Below are 21,256 nucleotides of genomic sequence, written 5' to 3' on the forward strand. Positions count from 1 at the left end.
CAAAAGGTTTAAGTGAAGTTTTAGTCGACACAATCTCAAAAGGTTTAAGTGTTGCGTGTGTGCGTGGGGGGAACGACTCACTGTACTAACCATTACCTCCATCTCCTTGAGCACCGGGTGGTCCTCGATGCCCGGGAACAGGACCCTCATGGCGTACGTCCGGTAATCCAAGAACGGGATCCCCGCTCCGTCCAGCTCCTGGGTCAGCTCATGGATGTCTGTCTGCAACTCAGCGAAGGCTACGGGCGGGAGGGGGAGAGAGAGAGGGAGAGAGGGGAGATGAAGAGAGGTGGAGAGAGGGAATGAAGAAGGAGAGGGAGAGGAGGGGGAGAGAGAGAGAGAGATGAAGAGAGGTGGAGAGAGGGAATGAAGAAGGAAGAGAAGAGGGAGAGGAGGGGGAGAGAGAGAGAGAGATGAAGAGAGGTGGAGAGAGGGAATGAAGAAGGAGGAGGAGAGGAGGGGGAGAGAGAGAGAGATGAAGAGAGGTGAAGAGAGGGAATGAAGAAGGAGAGGGAGAGGAGGGGGAGAGAGAGAGAGAGATGAAGAGAGGTGGAGAGAGGGAATGAAGAAGGAGGAGGAGAGGAGGGGGAGAGAGAGAGAGATGAAGAGAGGTGGAGAGAGGGAATGAACAAGGAGGAGAGGGAGAGGAGGGAGTGAGAGAAAGAGAGAATGAATAAAGGGGTGGAGAGAGCGAAAGAGAGAGCGAAAGAGAGAGAGAGTGAGAGAGAGGGGGAGTTGAAGAGTGGTGAAGAGGGAATGAATAAGGAGGAAAGGGAAAGGGAGAGGAGGGAGTGTGTGAGATAGAGAGGGAGAGAGAAAGAGAGAGAGGAGATGAAGAGTGGGGGAGGGAGGGAAAGAATAAGGGGAGGAGAGAGAGGAGAGAGAGAGAGAGAGGAGAGAGAGAGGGAGAGAGAAAGAGAGGGAGAGAGGAGAGATGAAGAGTGGGGAGAGAGGGAATGAATAAGGAGGAAAGGGAAAGGGAGAGGAGGGAGTGTGTGAGATTGAGAGGGAGAGAGAAAGAGAGAGAGGAGATGAAGAGTGGGGGAGGGAGGGAAAGAATAAGGGGAGGAGAGAGAGGAGAGAGAGAGAGAGAGAGCGAGAGAGAGAGGGAGAGAGGGCAGATGAAGAGTGGGGAGAGAGGGAATGAATAAGGGGGAGGAGAGAGGGGGGAGAGAAAGAAAGAAAGAAGGGAGAAACAGGAAAGGAGCCAGAGAGGGAGAGATGAAGAAAAGGGGAAGAGAGAGAGGGAGGGAAAGAGGATGAACCGAGAGAGGAAAAGGAGATGGAGAGAGAGGGGCAAGGAGAGAATGAGAGGGAGAGAGGATTAGTTTTTTGAAAGTTTGATCACATTGGGTGAAACACTTGTATTGATCAAAGCGCTCCATATGGAGGCGCCGTGTTGGCATCAGGAGTGTAAACACATGCGTTTTAAGTGCTTCTCTGATTGGAAAAGCGAGTTCCGTCACTAATCACAAGCGTAGGTTACGTATTCCAAATACTTCCGAGGCTTCTCCGTGTCCCGCTCCAGCGTGTTCTCCAAAACACTGCTGCATCTTCAGGCATCGCTGGCTAAACCTCTCCTCCTCCGCGCACACGCCAGGACGCCCCGAGCGTCACATGATTTATAGCTTTCTGTTCTCTCCCTAAATTCTCATTTCTTCTGACCTGAAAACTTCACCAGAGCCCGGGTTATATACTATAAAGTCAGCAGTGCAATCGGATGCGCTCAGTCACTCAGAACCAGAGGCACAGCAGATATAGAGCAGTGAGGTTCAGGCTGAGAACAGGCTCCCGGGCTCTGAGGCTGAGGCTGGAGAGGAGGCGAAACCAGGAGGACGAAACCACGAGTCTGGACTAAATCTGCACTTAGATTCAGAGTCTGGAAGATTGCAAAGTGAGAGTGACATTTGAAAGTTAAAGGAATAAGCCACCGTTTTTACATACTGAGATATGTTCTTACCTTAGCTTAGACGAGTTCATTAGGACCTGTCTGATCTTCACCCGTGCCTTCAGTCACGTAAACACAGCGCAGACGGCGTTAGCATTTAGCCTCTCCCTCTCTCCTCTATAGCTCCAAAACTGGTCAAGATAGAAGCTACCAAGCTCTTCCACGTTTTCCCTATTTAAATATGGTTACGTGACTTGTTACACTACAAAGTATAATTATACAAAATTAAACAATGTGGATTTTCTAAGCGGATAAAAGGGGGAACTATATTGTAAGTAATAATACCAGGAATAATTTGGCATCCGCACAGTAAAGTGAAGATTACTGCGCGGATTTCGAACTACTCCTGGTATTATTACGCCTTACAATATAGTTCCCCCTTTTATCCGCTTAGAAAATCCACATTGTTTAATTTTGTGTAATTATACTTTGTAGTGGAACACTTCACGTAACCATATTTAAATAGGGAAAACGTGGAAGAGCTTGGTAGCTTCTATCTTGACCTGTTTTGGAGCTATAGAGGAGAGAGGGAGAGGCTAAATGCTAACGCCGTCTGCGCTGTGTTTAAATCTAAATCTAAATCTGATACTGTATTAATATCTGTAGAGAAATGAGTTCTCTGCATTTGACCCATCCTCAATGTGGGGCGACCTGTAGGAGCAGTGAGCTGCCAGCATGGGCCGGCGCTCGGGGACCCATCTCCATGATGTGGAGTCAGGCTGGTGGTCAGAAACACCTGGCTGGAGGATTACCTATTGCACATGTTTTTTAGAACCTACCACTAACCTACGCAGACACGTGGAGAACATGCAAACTCCACACAGAAAGGCCCCGTCCAGGTGGGAATCGAACCCGGGACCTTCGAGCTGTGAGGCACGAGCACTAACCGCTGCGCACGGGTGAAGATCAGACAGGTCCTAAAGAACTCGTCAAAGCTAAGGTAAGAACATATCTCAGTGTGTAAAAACGGTGGCCTATTCCTTTAACCTCTTACCACCCGCATTAACTGAGTGCATTTTCTCCAGTTCAGCTTTACCCAAAACTAAAAGCTTCTCGACTGGAGAGCGACTGAGAGCAAGTGGCTGTAACTTTCTGTCATGTTGTCGCCGCATTTTTGTCACACTTTTTTTTGTTGCCTTTTCATTATTTTTTATGTCTTTTCGCCCATGTTTTCATCGCGTTTTTGTCACTTTTTTGTTGTATTTTTGTCATGTTTTTACGACTTTCTTGTGTTTTGTTGCTCTTCCGGCACTATTTTTGCTCCGTTTTCATCCTAGTTGCTATTTTGACGCTTTAGATTTGGGTAAAGCTCAGCAAAAGTGATAGTCTGGAAGTCTAAATGTTTTGCAATTTTTATAATATGTGCCAAATCGACCACTTCCCGTATATCTGCAGCTAATCAGAGTCAAGCATCCTCCCGTGTCGACCAATGAGACGAGCCTTTCCTGTGAACCGGCTTTGGCAGGTCCAATCAGGAGGGAGGGGGAGGAGCTTGATGGTTTCCTTTTGAAAATTCCGTTCCTGCTCTGCTCGTTTTGCAAACTAAGACGGGCTTTCTGGTCCAAGAAGGAACTCCATCTCTCCTCACTTTGCAAACTTACAGACGATCACTTTAAGTAGATTAAACCAGGACTACACCAGGTCTAAACCGGTCAGCAAAAGTACACAGACTATTTGAAAATCCGCTGCTTTACACGTGGTCCAAACATCTGTGCAGCCCCTCATTACACACACGTTTTATGGATGTTTGATCAGGGAAAGGGGGAAAGTTTCTCCAGTGTTTGTCCAACTGTCTGAGCCATGGAACACTCTCCATCTGCCGCGCGCATGCCAGGCCCGGAGCTCCCTCTCAGGGGGGGTCCCGACATCTGGGGAGAAGACCCTTCACATCTGGAGGGGACTCTGATCAAAGCGCTCCTCTGGAAATGGCCCCAGATCTGTCCTGCTCCACCCGGACCCCCGCCCCCACTCCCCGCACTGGGGCTGCGCAAACCTGCACCAGCCCGGTCCGTGTTCTCTGGGTAGAACAGGATGAGCCCGACGTCTGTAATGTAGTGCCTCACGGCCTGATTTTAATTAATAAAACAGCTTTTATCATTATTTCAGTTGTTGTAAGAAAACAAACGCCCCCCCCTGAGCGTCTGAACAGATGTCATGTTTGCACTGAAAGTTGTGAAGAAGGAGCTCTTTCTAACCTACTCTGGACACGCCTGTTCTTTTTTCTTACCTAGCGATAATGTCATGGAGAGAAGCGGGTTTGAGGTGCAGGACTTTATTCAACCTTCCTAAAGGAGAGGCCGCTCGCCACAAGTTGAAACTGTCTCTGATGGATGTTTGGTGAACCTTCACCAGAATCAAAGTGGATTCACTTTTATAACCAACGCGAGTCCCATAACGTAAACACCTGATGGAGCGACCAGGACAGGGCGGTGAGTCAATCAAAACGCGTGTTAGAGTGTGTGTAAGCTTGTGTGTTAGCGTGTGTGTTAGCGTGTGTGTTAGCATGTGTGCTAGCATGTGTGTTAGCATGTGTGCTAGCGTGTGTGTTTGCGTGTGTGTTGGCGTGTGTGTTAGTTTGTGTGCTAGTGTGTGTGTTAGCATGTGTGTGTTAGCGTGTGTGCTAGGATGTGTGTTAGCTTGTGTGTTAGTGTTTGTGTTTGCGTGTGTGTTAGTGTGTGTGTTAGTTTGTGTGTTAGCGTGTGTGTTAGGGTGTGTGTTAGTGTTTGTGTTTGTGTGTGTGTTAGTTTGTATGCTAGCGTGTGTTTGCGTGTGTGTGTTAGCGTGTGTCCTAGGATGTGTGTTAGTTTGTGTGTTAGCGTGTGTGTTAGCATGTGTGCTTGCGTGTGTGTTAGCGTGTGTGTTAGTTTGTGTGTTAGCGTGTGTGTTAGCTTGTGTGTTAGTGTTTGTGTTTGCGTGGGTGTTAGCGTGTGTGTTAGCTTGTGTGTTAGTGTTTGTGTTTGCGTGGGTGTTAGCGTGTGTTATAGTTTGTGTGTTAGCGTGTGTGTTAGCGTGTGTGTTAGTGTTTGTGTTAGTGTGTGTGTTAGTTTGTATGCTAGCGTGTGTTTGCGTGTGTGTGTTAGCGTGTGTCCTAGGATGTGTGCTAGGATGTGTGTTAGCATGTGTGTTAGCATGTGTGTTAGCGTGTGTGCTAGCGTGTGTGCTAGGATGTGTGTTAGCATGTGTGTTAGTTTGTGTGATAGCGTGTGTGTGCTAGCGTGTGTGTGTTAGCATGTGTGCTAGCGTGGGTGTTAGCGTGTGTGTTAGCGTGTGTGCTAGCGTGTGTGTTAGCATGTGTGTTAGCATGTGTGTTAGCGTGTGTGCTAGCGTGTGTGTTAGCTTGTGTGTTAGCTTGTGTGTTAGCCATTTATGAAGCCGTGTTGCAGATGTCAACTCCTTATGACTGCATCGTGAAGTAACGTCACTTGTTGCTGTGATATTTATATTTCTTACTGCTAATGTTGCATGGGCGGATTAGCTCTGAGAGAGGGGGCGGAGTTAACTGAATCGAAGCGTCGTGTCTTCCGGGTTTGCAAAATACCCCCACAAAAGATAGTACTCCATAGTGGTATAGGTACAATATATAATACAGATGCCTATACTTTACTTTGGGATGGCTAAAACAGCAGGATTGGATCAATGAGTTTTGTAGATCGCAGCATTTAAATCCATTCTTCCCTCTTAAAATCTTCCGTTATTTTTTTGGTAAATATATACATTATAAATATGTCTGTGAAATCCTGGAGAGTCTGATCAAAAATGACATGTTAGATCCCCACGTGACGCATGGATTAGCCCCGACAACCCTCTACTGTCGTACTTTCCTTTGTGGGAGATGATGGACACGCCAATGTGAGGATGTACTTTTCCGAAAAGGGACGTATCGTACCTTCCTTGCACTCCAGGGCCACCCGGGACTCCAGGTTGTCCATCTGCAGCTGCAGCCTCTTCAGCGTGCGGTCGGCGTCACGTGACTTGCGTTTGTAGGCGATGAGGACGATGATGATGACGAGCAGCAGCAGGCCGCCGCCTCCGCCGATGCCAATGATGGCGGGCAGGGTTAGCAGCGAGTCCGAGTAGATCTGCAGAGTACCCGGGGAGTACACGAATCCCCCGACCTTTATCTGGAGGAGGGAGGAACAAATACTTAACATTAAAGGGCCGTCATCTGTAGCACATCAATAACATGAAGAGGAGAAGCTGCCATCGTCTACATTCTAATAAAACAATATAAAGACATCTATGAATGAATAAAACAGGTACAGCTAATACGATTCATGAATAGGTGTTATTTTGTGTATTTATTTAGTCTTTTGCCTTGTTTTTTGGCGTTAAAAGCCATAGAAAAAAAAGCGGCGTTTGATGCCAACGTATGCAGACAGTTACGTAGCAAGCAAGCTAGTCCGGGAGACTTTTACTTTAGAATCAAATTAGCATCTAAAAGTGTCCTCTGAGCTAAATGCTAATTCCAATTCAGTCAAGTTTTTGTTTTTTGTGGGGTCGGACACACGTCTAAGAACCATCTTCTAAGATATTAATGACAAAGAAACCACAAGAAATGATATAAACGCCCTGAAACTGACAAAACGTACCTCCGTTTACTTTAAAGGGGCTAGATGAAGTTCGGCATTTTATACTCACTACTGCCACCTCAGGTCATACGTGTAACTGCACCTTGTATATTAAGCTCGTGCATGACGGCACTTCGGACCCGAAATAACTACTTTTGGAGTTTTGACAGTGCAGGATTTTAGAGGCAGTTGTGGTGAACAGGTCTGAGCTCATTCTACACATTAGGACATTGTTGGATCATGTTGTAGGAGGAAAATACATAACATTTTTAGCGTTAGCGTGTGTGTTAGTTCGTGTGTTAGCGTGTGTGTTAGCATGTGTGCTAGCTTGTGTGCTAGCTTGTGTGTTAGCATGTGTGCTAGCTTGTGTGTTAGCGTGTGTGTTAGCGTGTGTGTTAGCATGTGTGTTAGCGTGTGTGTTAGCGTGTGTGCTAGTGTGTGTGCTAGTGTGTGTGTTAGCGTGTGTGTTAGCGTGTGTGTTAGCGTGTGTGTTAGCGCGTGTGATAGCGTGCGTGCTAGTGTGTGTGTTAGCATGTGTGTTACCATGTGTGTGTTAGCGTGTGTGCTAGCGTGTGTGTTAGCGTGTGTGTTAGCGTGTGTGCTAGCGTGTGTGCTAGTGTGTGTGTTAGCATGTGTGTTAGCATGTGTGTGTTAGCGTGTGTGTTAGCTTGTGTGTTAGCTTGTGTGTGTGTTAGCATGTGTGTTAGCTTGTGTGTTAGCTTGTGTGTGTGTTAGCGTGTGTGTTAGCTTGTGTGTTAGCCATTTATGAAGCCGTGTTGCAGATGTCAACTCCTTATGACTGCATCGTGAAGTAACGTCACTTGTTGCTGTGATATTTATATTTCTTACTGCTAATGTTGCATGGGCGGATTAGCTCTGAGGGAGGGGGCGGAGTTAACTGAATCGAAGCGTTGTGTCTTCCGGGTTTTAAACTCCGTATAGTCCCTTTAAGAAGATATTGCGCCCGTCTTCACTGTTTATTTGCGTGGGGGATGGAATGTTTAATTTAAAACCGGTCCGGGATTCGACGCTGAACAAAACGTGCGCATTTGTAGGAACAGCCTTAGTCTTCCGAGTATGCAAAATATCCCCTGAAAATACTAAATATTTCTCACAAAAAGTAGTGCTCCATAGTGGTAGAGGTACAATATATCATATAAATAACTATAGTTTATTTTGTGATGGCTAAAATAGCAGAAAACAGCCCTGGACTCTGACCAGCCTGGCCCAAATTAGCGTAAATTAACGGAGCGCATTTTCTCCAGTTCGGCTCTACCCAAATCTAAAAGCTTCTCGGCTGGAGAGCAACAGTGTAACGCCTCATTTGAAAGCTGAGACCTACAAGAGTGATTGCAACTTTTTGTCAAGTCGCCGCATTTTTTTGTCATAGTTTTGTTGTTTCTTCCTTACATTTTGTGGCTTTTTGATGTGTTTTTGTCACTTTTTTGTCACATTTTTTTCCATCATTCTTTTGTTATGGTTCTGTCACGTTTTCGTTGCTTTGTTGTCGTGTTTTTGTTGACTTTTCTTCCCACTTTTGCGCTGCTTTTCCGGCACATTTTTGTTCCGTTTTCATCCTCTTTTTTTGTCGCTATTTTGATGCTTTTCTTTTTAGCTTTTCAGATTTGGGTAAAGCTCTGTTAAGGCGGGACCGGTGGCCCTATAGAGCCAGTGGCCCTTCTGTGCTCTTCCAGAATGGACATATGGCCAGTCCGCCCCTGGATACAGATCCTTTAAATATTAGTAGATATAAGTAGTTTTGGACCAATGGGAGAATGTTTAGTTCCTCCCCCCCTCTGGCTGCTTCGAACACGACCATTTACGGGTGATTCCACAGATGCAAGTCAGGAGAAAAGTTGAACAGAAACATCCATGTAAAAAAAATATAATAATACAGCCTTTGATGTCAAAATTCTTCATCCAAACCTTAATGTCTTTATATCTTTAAAACCCTTTGAATCACATGATGTACACGCTGACTCCGTAAAGCGTTCTTGGTGTACGTGTTCCCGCGGTAAATAAATAAAAAGGCGTGTGAATCAAAGGCAGTGTATGTAGGTCAGGAGAAGCGTGTGAAGCGTATCGCCGCGGCGCAGCCCCGGCCGCCTCTGCCGCCTCTACGCGCTTTCGCCTCCGCGGCTTGTCAAACTCTAAACACAAACGCAACGAATAAAATATACCAAAAAAAAGAAAAAAGAAAAAGAAAAAGAAGGACGTCAAGCATTCCCAATCTGCGGGTTCACATGCCGGCGGGGCGCGACCAATCGGGGGAGCGGAAGGCGAGGAGGCAGGAGGATGGGGATGGGGGGGGGGGGGGGGGGGGGGGTAATTTAGAGATTCGCTTTGAACGGATGGAAGAAGAAAGGAGGAAGAGGGGGCGCAGATATGAGTGACAGAGCAGCGCAGCGGAGGAGACGGGAGCGAGGGATTCAGAGGTGATGAAAGAACAGTAACAGTGTAAACGGATTGCACTGGCACCGGCAGAAAAGGGAAACTTTTCATATATTTAAAAAAAAAAAGCTTTTTATGAATGATAATAATAATGGCTTTCATCTGACTTGCACTTTACAAGCCTCTCAAATAAGGCCCGTGACCAGGGGCTGGACTGGGACTGAAAAACAGCCCTGGACTCTGACCAGCCTGGCCCAAATTAGCGTAAATGTGACACTTCCACAAATACATATTTTAACCTCTTACCCCCCGCCTTAACATTAACGAGTGCATTTTCCCCAGTTTGGCTTTTTATTATTATTTTTTTGATCGGTATCATCAGCAAAAAGAACTGGAAAGGTGGTCGTAGAAACAGAAGCAAAATCATTAATATAAATAATAAATAATAATGGTCCCAAAATTGAGCCTTGTGGTACACCATACTCCACGGAATTCCTTTTAGATTCATGTTTTTTTATACTGGGCTTTACCCAAATCTAAAAGCTTCTCGACTGGAGACCAACAATGTAACGCCTCATTTGAAAGCTAAGACCTCCAAAAGTGGCGGAAACTTTTCGTCACGTCGCCACATTTTTGTCATATTTTTGTTGTTTTTTTAAATGATTTTTTCTATCATTTTTTGTTGTGTTTTTTTGTCCGTGTTTTTCTCATGCTTTCATCCTCTTTTTGTCGCTATTTTGATGCTTTTCTTTTAAGCTTTTAGATTTGGGTAAAGCTCGGTTGAGGCGGGACCGGTGGCCCTAGAGCCAGTGGCCCTTCTGTGCTCTTCCAGAATGGACATATGGCCAGTCCGCCCCTGCCTGTGACAATATATACATGTTTGGCAAGGTGGCGTGATATTTTGCGGCACGATATGATACCGACTTTTGATGACGCACTTGGGACAAACACTCACACATACAGCACTTTTAATGATGGTTGAGAATCAGTACATTAGCTCCAGAGAGACTACCTGCGTTTCCATCACTGGACTTGAACGCATCAGCAGGAGAAACTATTACATCCTCCAAAAACACATGTAATCGGTGTGTCTTTGGAACTGTTCAGGTCTGGAGTGTCTTCAGCAGAGGTGGGCAAACTAAGGTCAAATCCGGCCTGCGGGCCTTAGTTTGCCCACCTCTGATGATTTAATCTGGCTCCTGACTTGTAGAGCACAAAAAACTGTGTCAAAAAAAAAAAAAGTAAGTCTCTAGCCCATTCCTGTGCGGAGTTTTGATTTTTTAAGGAAATAACCAGTATGCTCACTCCAGCCACTAGAGGGCAGCTTAAATTTAAAAAAAGGAAATAATTCCACACAGTCCAGCTGAGGGCACTGACATAATAAGAGATCAGGATATAAACAACACATTAGAGCTAGGCCTGTCACGATAACAAATTTGAAGTTCGATATATTGAGGCAGGAAAGTATCGCGATAAATGATATTATTGACTCTAACGATACAAGACACTGTCAACTCTCAGGCACAAAAATGACTGTAAACATTTGTTCTAAAAGTGCATCATCATATCCTAAAATACCACACAAGCTGCAATAAACATGAGATATAATGGAACTCAGTTTGCTTCAGTTATAAATCTATGTTTTACAATCAAAACATAGTAAATGCTATGCAAGTAAATGAACAGACGATAAATATCGAGCCCAAAAACATATAGTTTATCTGTGGTTTATTGAACGATAAGTCGATATAGTAATTATTGTGACAGCCCTAATTATAGCCACGTGGTAAATGGTCAGTCTGCCCCAGGGCGGCTGTGGCTACAATAGCAGCTTACCAACAGAGTGTGGAGTGAATGAATAATGACTACATTATTTGTTAAAGTCCTGTCGGGCTTTTGACCAAATCAGCACTAATAGCACTAAAATCACAGCTCATTATTATTCATTTATCGGAAAAGTGCTTTCTCAATAGTATTTTCCTGTTTACATGATATGCGGCCCGCGACCCACTGGAAGCTAGATTCCCTGGCTTAAAGGGTGAACAATATCAATATTTTCACTGACATGAAGAGGGACGCTGCATAACTGCTGCATTTTTGTAACGCGTCATTGCAGTCAAATTGAGAGTTAACTTGTATTTGTTTGAAATGCTTAAAACTGGTCCGGCCCTCCCGGCGAGTTCGAAAACCCAATCTGGTCCGTGTATCAAAAAGTTTGACAGAAGAGAAGAGGAAAAGTACCGTGTTTTCCGGACTATAAGTCGCTCCGGAGTAGAGACGCACCAGCCCAAAAATGTCAAATGAATAAAAAAACAACAGGCTGAATAGGCGTACGATATGCTAACGTAGCACTTTGATGGTTAGCTACATAAAGCATTAACAACGAACTGGTATATATATGGTATGTCACATAAACAGTTCAGAAAACTATAGCATAAAGAACGCACCAAACTCTCAATCTCACTCACTAAATCCATAGATACAGACGGCATCTTATCATAGAAGGGGGCGTGGCTTCGCCGAGGGGGAAAATAGAATCTTTAGAGAAACACAATTTTCCCTCTTTTTAGTCATTTTCTGGTGGAAAATCAACTTATTTATCACATAAACAAAGTCAAGTGTAAATCGGGCCTATATGGATATTTTGTCGCAACAGATTGTTCAGTAGAAGTGAAAAAACGGCAGTTGTAGCAAGCGCTAGCTAACCGTTAGCATTAGCCCGATGCTAACATGTAGCATCAAGTTAGCATTCTCCGTTATTCATGTATTTATGGGCTGTTGAACCACTTTTCTCCTCCCCATGTCTTTGTATCATTATTTAGTAGTAAACTATATTCATAATTCATAATTTGAATAATTAGAGAAAATTAACATTTTTTCTAAATAGTTTTCCCCCTTAACTGTTTTCAAAAATGACCATATATGGGCGATTCCAGAGATGCCGTCTGTATCTATTGAAATCTTTTTCCTCGATGTCACATCTGAACAATCACCTTGGCACGGAGGAGTAGCTGCACCGTTGACAAGCCTCTCCCGGCAGCACGTTTTTCAAGCTCTCATTTGCGAACTCGTTCCTCTAACTGTGGCCATCGAGCTTTTACCCCGTGATTAGCTTTGTTTTGAGCAACCTCCGCTTCTCGCTCACTCCAAACTTTGTTTCTGCTGCTCGATTAGCCTGCAGTGCCCTCTAGCGGCATGTGAAATTATATATTTGAATGATAAAAGAAAAAATATTAAAACAATCACATATAAGTCGTATACACTTATAGTCCGGAAAATACGGTAGTTAATCCATCAGTAGCAGGCTGTCTCTAGTCCAAAAAATATATCTCAGATGTGCTTCCTCTTCCCTTTCCTCTTCTTTACATTAACAAACAAACTACAATCTGTTTCTCTCACTGTGAGTTAAACACTGTCCATCTCCCAAATACAAACTCCGCAGAAACGTAGTCAAAACACCAGCATGTGCGCTCACTATTGTATTTGTTTGTTTTGCGTTCACCCCTCCTGGTAGATAACTTTTGCTTAATTGATATTTTTCTGCCCTCACGCTCAGCGGTTCGTAAAGCTCGATGAAGTTATGGTGACTTACGGTGACTTTGTGCTCCCCGGTCAGGTTGGGCCACTCGCACAGCAGCTGGCTCTCGGACAGGGTGAGCACACAGGGCGTATCTCCGATCAGCACCGTGTAGTTCAGCTTGGAGTTCCCCGGAGCCAGCGGGATCAGGTTACGACCCTGGAAAATGGAAGCACACAGGAGACAGGTCTGATATGGGCAAAGAAGGAAATAACTTCAAAAAGACAATCATTTGGACTCCGTAGCTTTCATGTTTTATATGATACTGTACATTGTGTCATTCAAGGATTAGCCAGCGTAGTACATTATCAACTGGACTGGGTCGGTTGAGTTTGGATTTTCATTTTAGCCTTGCTCCTTAGACAAAAAGGCAACTTGCACGTGGAAAGAAAGTTGATATTAGTTTGTATTTGAACTTGTAGTGACCCTGTAGCGCTTTTACTTTCCATCATGGTGGCCTATAGGACGCTCCATGTAGGTTTTGGAGTGGAAGCTTATTTGTATACATGCGTTTCCAGTGACATCACACATAGTTCTGGCGGCCATTTTGAATATCAAAGTAGCATTATGCAGTACTACAACATGTGACAATATCTCTACTCAGGATGAAAATGAAAAGGAAACTGATTGCCATTTTTATGAACTCGTAATCATTGCACAAGAAGATGACAGTAAAAACACGTTTATGTGATAAAACCAGCAAATGTGGCACAGACGTAGCAGCTCTGTCTGTCGAGCTACAGCAGGATTTACTAAAGATCTGCTTCACTCTGAAGACTAAATTAACCCATCAAAGAGGAAACAGAAAACCTTTAACCTGTGATTTTTTACAGTTTGTCATGTCAACAGAGTCTCAGTCTGAGTCAATGTTGAAGCTGCTCAAGACGTTAGCATGCTACTGGTTAGCAACTGTCAATCAACTCTCAGTGGCTTCAACACGATAAACACATGTGTGGCTCACATCTATGAACACTGAGGAAACACTACAGTAACAGCTCAGTTCTGACCTCTGTCACATGTTGTTTCCAAGGCCAGATGTTTGGAGTGTGGTTCAGGGCTTTCTCTTGGAGAGGTCGGAGCTGAGCTGTTGAAGCTAAATGCTAACCGGTAGCATGCTAACATCTTGAGCAGCTTAAACACTGGTTTCTTCACATAAACGTGCGTCTCTAGGGCTGTGTTTTTACAGTTATCTCTACTGTTATTCCTGAGTAGAGATATTGCTACATGTACTGCATAATTCTACTTCGGTATTTAAAATGGCCACCATAACAACAAAAGTCACATGACATGTATAGACAGCATCTTTGGAATCCCCCAGATATGGTTTTGTTTGAAGTAGCCAGTAGCCCTTTTTTCACCCATTTCTACACTATTACTTTAACAAACGCTGAATTATGAACACACCCATACAGGGCTGGGTCACTACAAGGTTAAATACGCACATATCTTTTTACGATAAAAAGTTACATTACGCACCTTTAAACTTTAATGTTTTATGAATGTTCTCTCACATGTATATACACCTGTTCTATTGGTATTTGATTCAAACTTTCAAACTGTCATTGAAATCCAAATCTAGTTCTGTAGGCTCATTAAGTGCTTAGAACCTAATTCTAGTTCAATTCGAGTCAACAAAAACATGACTTTGACAAACATGGCATTTAAGTTGACAAAATGAACACTGCCAATGGGTCCTCGGTCCTTGCCAACGACTCCCAGTTTCGGGCCTCGCACAGAACAAAAACTATTCTAACCAGTGAAACCAAAAAAACACCTCAGCAGTGACTCAACCAACCCAGTCCAGTCGAGGACATTTGGAAAAACTCTACTCCTGCCTCCCAGCCGGCTCTCGGTGCTTTATGGCGGGAGACGATTTAAGTGCACATGATCCCGAGCGGCTTTTTCATTCATACTAAGCTGCACTCCGATTGGACGAGAGACGTCCCCATTATCCGTGAAATGGCCTTAGAATTCGGGATCAGAAACAGCTTTGACGGGGAATGAGGTGGGAGACTGCAGTTATGTGAAAGAAATTCGTCCCAAACTCTCCAGTCCAGCTGTTTGTGAGTTTTCTTTTTTAAATAAGTATTGCAGATTATATAATTAGACTCGCATGGCTACGGGAGATTTTTTGCAGAGGATTGACTATCTTGTCTTTGTGATTTCCTTTGTTAATTGCAATTTCAAATGTATCGCAATTAATCTTGAAACTCTAAGCAGTAGCAGTACTACTATTAGGAGTTGTACATTCCCGAACTCTATAGACGGTAGTCACCGTAGCATTAGCACAATCAATAGCGGTAGCAGTAGCAGTAGAAGTAGCGGCAGTAGCAGTTGTAGTAGCAGTAGCGGTAGTAGTAGCAGCAGTAGTAGTAGCTGTAGCAGTAGCAGCAGTAGTAGCTGTAGTAGTAGTGGCAGCAGGAGTAGCAGTAGCAGTAGGAGTAGCAGTAGCAGTAGTAGTAGTAGTAGTGGCAGCAGTAGCAAGAGTAGCAGTAGCAGCAGTAGCAACAGTAGCGGTAGTAGTAGCAGTGGCAGCAGTAGCGGTAGCAGTAGTAGTAGTAGTGGCAGCGGTAGCGGTAGTAGTAGTAGTGGCAGCAGTAGCAGGAGTAGCAGTAGCAGTAGTAGCGATAGTAGTAGTAGTGGCAGCAGCAGTAGCAGGAGTAGCAGTAGTAGTGGCAGCAGGAGTAGCAGTAGCAGTAAAAGAAGCAGGAGTAGCAGTAGCGGGAGCAGTAGTAGTGGCAGCAGTAGCAGGAGTAGTGGCAGCAGTAGCAGGAGTAGCAGTAGTAGCGATAGTAGTAGTAGTGGCAGCAGTAGCAGGAGTAGCAGTAGCAGTAGCAGTAGCAGCAGTAGCGGTAGTAGTAGTAGTGGCAGCAGTAGCAGGAGTAGCAGTAGCGGGAGCAGTAGTAGTGGCAGCAGTAGCAGGAGTAGCAGTAGCGGGAGCAGTAGTAGTGGCAGCAGTAGCAGGAGTAGCAGTAGTAGTGGCAGCAGTAGCAGGAGTAGCAGTAGCAGTAGTAGCGATAGTAGTAGTAGTGGCAGCAGTAGCAGGAGTAGCAGTAGCAGTAGTAGTGGCAGCAGTAGCAGGAGTAGCAGTAGCAGTAGTAGTGGCAGCAGTAGCAGGAGTAGCAGTAGCAGTAGTAGTGGCAGCAGTAGTAGTGGCAGCAGTAGCAGGAGTAGCAGTAGCGGTAGTAGTAGTGGCAGCAGTAGCAGGAGTAGCAGTAGCGGTAGTAGCTCATACCTTCAGTATGAGCGGGGAGCTGGGCTTCAGCTCCAGCATGCCGGTGGGGCTCAGCGGTTCGAACACGGGGTCTGGGTGGTAGGCGAAGCTCTCGTTGACCACCAGCAGGGGGCGCACATGGTCCATGACGAAGCCGATCTCGTCCGGACTGGACCCGGACTCTGAGAACGAGCGGTCCGAGCCGGCGACAGAGGGCGCTAGACACACCATCACCGTGTTGTTCAGCACTGTGCAGTTCTGTGGGTGGAGAGAAGAGGGAGGTTCAGGGGTAAATGCTCACAGCACTTCTGATAGTTGGGCAGTACATTTAAACAGTCATACTGCAGAGGGATGGACCAGGACAAAGAGTGTTTGGCAGACTCACATTCTCAGACTTGGCCGATCCGTACTTGGCTCTCATCTTGGGCTCTTTGACGGTGGCCAGGTTTGTCCCTGTGACAGTCACCATGGTCCCTCCACTGAAAACACATAAAAATTGTCAAAATCGATCAGTTTATATGCGAGTGAGTGAACCTAGGTTGCCATTGAAGGCCCTGACAAAAGGTTCCGATGTGTGTTAGTGGTCCGTACCTGGCGATACTCCAGTCGGGCTCGATCTTCAGAATAGTGGGGTCCTCGCTGTAGTTGAACCTGACCTCAGGGTTGCGGAGCTCGGCTGCGTTGATGTCCACCATGACGGGGGTGAGACCCGGGGCCTGTCCGGCCGGAGTCACGCACACGATCTCACGAGCGCCGCGCCTGGACGGACGAGAGCAGCTTTTGGAATGGAGGCTTCAACAGTTCTATAACAGTCAAAGATGGGTCATGTTGCCCAAACTAATTGTCCCAAACATAAATATAAACTGAGGCCCCCCCCCAGGGCTGCGTGCTTTCACCACTGCTCTTTATTCCCTACATGGACGACTGCAGAAAATGCCGTTCTTTTGTCTCTGCTCACAGGAATCGCACAAAATCCATGGTCCAGCCTTGCAGCAGTTTGTAGAGTGGTGCAACAACTCCTGTTTAAACGTAAATGCAGCTCAGGAAATCTTATTCACACTTTTTGGCTCTGTCCACAATTGATAACCTATTGGACCAACATTTTTGGCATTATTTCCAAAGTGATTGGCAGGACAACAGACCCAAACCCTTTGAGTGCTTTGTTCGGAATACTTAATCGGCCGCCTTCCCTCTCCACCTCACATGGCAACTCTCTTGCTTTTATGGCCCTTCTTGCTAAAATGGAAATCTCCGCAACCTCCCTCTGTTACCCACTGGCTTAGGGATGTTTTATATTTTCTCAAACTGGAAAAAATACGCATGACACTCCATGGCTCTTCTGACAGATTCACTCAGACTTGGAATCCCTTGTTTAATTTGCTTAAACAAATGAACTTTCCTTCTGTACCGGATTAACTTTTTTATTTATTTATTCTTTCTCCTATATTACCTGTTTTGTCTGTTTTAACTTTTTTATTTATTTATTCTTTCTCCTATATTACCTGTTTTGTCTGTTTTAACTTTTTTATTTATTTATTCTTTCTCCTATATTACCTGTTTTGTTTGTGGGGGCGCCATACATTTTTCTTTATATTTTTCTTCTTGTGTATGTTTTGGACATGCTTTTAGTTAGCTGGTTGGTTGGTGTGCTTTTGTTTTGTTTTGTTCTGCGTGTGATTTAAGGAGATTGTATCAGTATTCTTTTTCCCTTGTCTTTAATCTGATAAATCTGACAAATAAAGAAAGTTTTGAAAAAAAAAAAACGTAAAGGCAGCTAAAACCAAGCAGCTTGTTGTGACTTTTTCCAAAAAGCAGCTCGAACAAGCTACAGCAGTCACTACAACCTTCCATGGAAGACCACGGTAGAGACTGTTGGGTACCATCTTTCAGTGTACTGATGTTTGCTGGTTTCACTCATCTAACGTTCAAAATAAACATCTGCAGAATATAGCGAAGGCGTGCACAATAATAATCTATCTAATAATCTTTAAGTATCATAGCCTGTATAGACACACATACCTCAAAAAATTGCAGGGGTGTAGACCGATCTTGACGTAGACGGCGCTGCCGGCATTGAGATGGCTGCCTTCAATGGTGATCCTGGTCCCCCCTGAGAGCGGGCCGGTGGAGGGGTGCACGCGTCCAAAGTACGGAGACTGAAGGGGGACAAAACACAAGCAGAGTGAGTGCACTGCATCTACTATACGTTCACTAAACTCTGGAAATGAAGTATTCCTGTGATAACGGCCAAGGCTTATTTATGCTCGAGTACGTAGGCACATGTCGCTCCCTCGTTTTGTTCGTCCAAAGTCATAGCAACGTAGCAGAACATTAGCTAACCGCTGGAGACACTACTGCACACAGCTCGACAGGTGAAGCAGAGCAAACGGCGAAACGTCTAAAAGGTCATTTGAACCATTTGCAAACAAAACCACCATTGTTTTGACAAAAAAAAACATTGCGGGAGGCGTCACATGTTTTCGGTCCAAGCTCAAGCGCCCTCTGGTGGAAACTTTTGACACCACGCACTGGACACTACAAATGCGTGGAAGGATAAATACAGTGACGGTAGCTACGTTTTGGAAAGCACAGACCTATTTATGTACGAAATGAGAGCATAAATGAGCCTCAATAGCATTTAGCTGCTGATCATGCGCAGGAGAATCAAAGTCCCGACACTTACCACGAAGGTGAAAGCCTTGGAGGACACCGCCTTGTAGTCGGGGTGGCTGCAGTCTCTCACACACACCTCCACCTGCGCCTCTTGAACGCGGTACCCCGTGGCGTCGTTCAGTCTGCACACGATTCTGGAAGAAGATGCAAAGACAGAGGCTTAGCTCGTGCTCCTTTGGGAGGCTGGGGTGTTCCAACTGGGGTCAGGTACCGTCCATTTGGTCTTTCAATACCGGTACTTTAACGATACTTAGTTTTCGATACCAATACCTGAACAATTCCTGAACTTATTTAGATACCGATACTAAAATATTTGTCATCTAGAGCCAGAAAACAGAACAACAATGTGTGTATGATATGAAAACATACAATATCAGGTTAAAGGGACGATACAGAGTTTAAAAATGTTAAAATTATGTATATTCATCCCCCTACATCGGGGGTCCTCAGACTTTTTTCTCTGGGGGCCACATTATTGTTCCAGACCGTGATGGGGGGCCGGACCTATAATATAGAATTGTGTGACCCGGACCAAAATGCCTCATTGTGAAGTAGAGATGACTCTCCTGCACAGTCGTCCCCACGGCTTTATCCACAAGATCAACACTTGATTCAGGCTCATATTTGTTTCACTGTAGTGGTTTGCAAAAATAGTAATCAAGTCTTCACAGTTTTAGTTTCCATTTATTTGTATTTTCAAATAAAACATCATTATGTAATGTGACTTTTTTTTTTGACATACTCAGGGATTTGTGCTCTACAAGTGGGGGGCTTTATATAGAAGCTACAGTTACATGTAAGACCTGAGGTGGCAGTAGTGAGCAGCCCCTTTAATCTCCAATGTCAAGAAATGTGTGAAATATGGGAAAACAATTTTGGGAAAAATTGTGTAAAGAAAACATGGGGCACAAATGGGGAAAATATGGGGGGAAAAATTGGGAAAACGAGAAAAAAAATGATGTTAAAAAATTTTTTTGGGAACAATTGTATCAAAAATGGGGCAAAAATAGGGAATAAATGGGGTGAAAATGAAAAAAAAGGGAAAATATTAGTAATAAAAATGGGCAAAAATGAAGGGAAAAGACGGGACAGACATTGACCAAAAAAAAAAAAACAATTGGGGAAAAAATTTGAAAGTATCGAAAGCAGGTACAGAAAAACTAATCTTGTATCTTTAGATCCAGTTTTGTTGAAATCATTTAAACATTTATTTGAGCTGAAACAACAAAGTCACTTCCTGTAATGTCGTCCCTGCACAAACAACATCAAAACTGGGATTGAAAGAAACGAGATTTGTTTTTCTGTACCTGCTTTCCACACTTACATTTTTGGATACCAGCAGAACCTAAACTTTTTTTTACCGACACCATGCTGGTATCGTTTACCCAACGGTAACGGTGCCCTAGCTCAAAGCTCCGTCCCACTTTTGCCACAAAGAGCAAAAAGTACATTTCCATTTCCATTGCGATTGGTGTGTGGTTTCTTACTGTTCGGCGCTGACGTACTGCTCCTCCTGGGGTTGGCAGGTGACTTTACCGATGCGCACTCCGTTCTGGATGTCCCGGAACTGCAGGCCCAGGTTCTCCCCGCTGATGGTCAGCATGGTGCCCCCCTGGCGAGGCCCCGTCTCTGGAAACAGCTGCAACACAGCGGGGGAACGGACAATCAGTTACGGAAAACCCGAGACACAGCGGAAAAACTGGAAGGAACGCTCTTTCTGTGGATCAAAAACAACACATTTGGAAAAGGAGCTCATGTAAAGCATCTAAAGCTCCTCTGTGTCCATCTCCGCCGAGGCCCACCCCCACCCCGAGGGGAAGGCGATCAAGGCCAGTGACGGACGCAAAGTGGAGTCAGTCTGGTTGAGTGTCCAAAAGGCCGACCAACTTCCCATCTGCCGCAGCCTCATCAATCTACCCCCCAATCACATTTCATTGACAAGAACGAGCCTCATCGCTCTTTGGAACGGGCCTGATGGCTCCTGCCTCATTAGCAACATGAAAAATGATGCTCCATTCATGTCTCAACTCTCACACGAGCCCCCGAGTCTTTGTTCCAGCAGCAGGACTCGGACCTCGCACTTTGTGTGACTTAAAGGAATAGGCCACCGCTTTTACATACTGAGATATGTTCTTACCTTAGCTTTGACGAGTTCTTTAGGACCTGTCTGGTCTTCACCCGTGCCTTCAGTCACGTAAACACAGCGCAGACGGCGTTAGCATTTAGCCTCTCCCCCTCTCCACTATAGCTCCAAAACAGGTCAAGATAGAAGCTACCAAGCTCTTCCACGTTTTCCCGCACAGTAAAGTGAAGATTACTGCGCGGATTTCGAACTACTCCTGGTTTTATTACGCCTTACAATATAGTTCCTCCTTTTATCCGCTTAGAAAATCCACATTGTTTAATTTTGTGTAATTATACTTTGTAGTGGAACACTTCACGTAGCCATATTTAGGGCGAGACACTGCAGGCGAATAGGGAAAAAATGTATATTTACAGATATCAATCTGAAACTTTTGCTGCAAATCACTGGCATAAATGTGAGAAAAAAATACATTGCAAGTTTTCTGACATTTTATCTTTTCATATAAGAACAAGGTGTTTTATGCCTAAAAATGCCCCAAAATTTCCCATCTTTTCGGCGACGAAATCTGAATAATAGATAGAGCTACATTCAAATTTATTGTTTCATTTTATTGATGAATGAGTTACCAAGACTTTCTCAGAGGGGATTTTGGATTTCTTGTTTAGTTTTAAAATAAGCTGTTTTTTAGTGGAAAAGTGTGTAAAAAAATAATTTTCGCCTTATTTTTTGACATTCAAAACTCAATAAATGGGGTTTAGGGATTAAATAATAAAAAATCCCTCAGAAAAAATCTTCCAAA

General features: G+C 44.6%; 1 protein-coding gene across 1 annotated transcript in view; it reads right to left on the reverse strand.

Annotated features, from left to right (window-relative positions):
- LOC306982442 (plexin-A1-like) overlaps nt 1–21,256 on the reverse strand; it is a 240,913-nt gene that overhangs the window by 23,613 nt on the left and 196,044 nt on the right. The window contains exons 12-20 of the mRNA XM_079582377.1: nt 19,859–20,010; nt 18,382–18,505; nt 17,718–17,854; nt 16,290–16,457; nt 16,084–16,177; nt 15,720–15,956; nt 12,500–12,643; nt 5,835–6,069; nt 97–239 (exon numbers count right to left, since the gene is read on the reverse strand). Of these exons, the coding sequence (XP_079438503.1) occupies nt 97–239; nt 5,835–6,069; nt 12,500–12,643; nt 15,720–15,956; nt 16,084–16,177; nt 16,290–16,457; nt 17,718–17,854; nt 18,382–18,505; nt 19,859–20,010 (1,434 nt within the window). The remainder of the gene's footprint in view (nt 1–96; nt 240–5,834; nt 6,070–12,499; nt 12,644–15,719; nt 15,957–16,083; nt 16,178–16,289; nt 16,458–17,717; nt 17,855–18,381; nt 18,506–19,858; nt 20,011–21,256) is intronic.

The sequence above is a fragment of the Gobius niger genome, assembly GCF_951799975.1.
Source record: "Gobius niger genome assembly, chromosome: 24".
In the NCBI taxonomy this organism is placed as follows: Eukaryota; Metazoa; Chordata; class Actinopteri; order Gobiiformes; family Gobiidae; genus Gobius; species Gobius niger.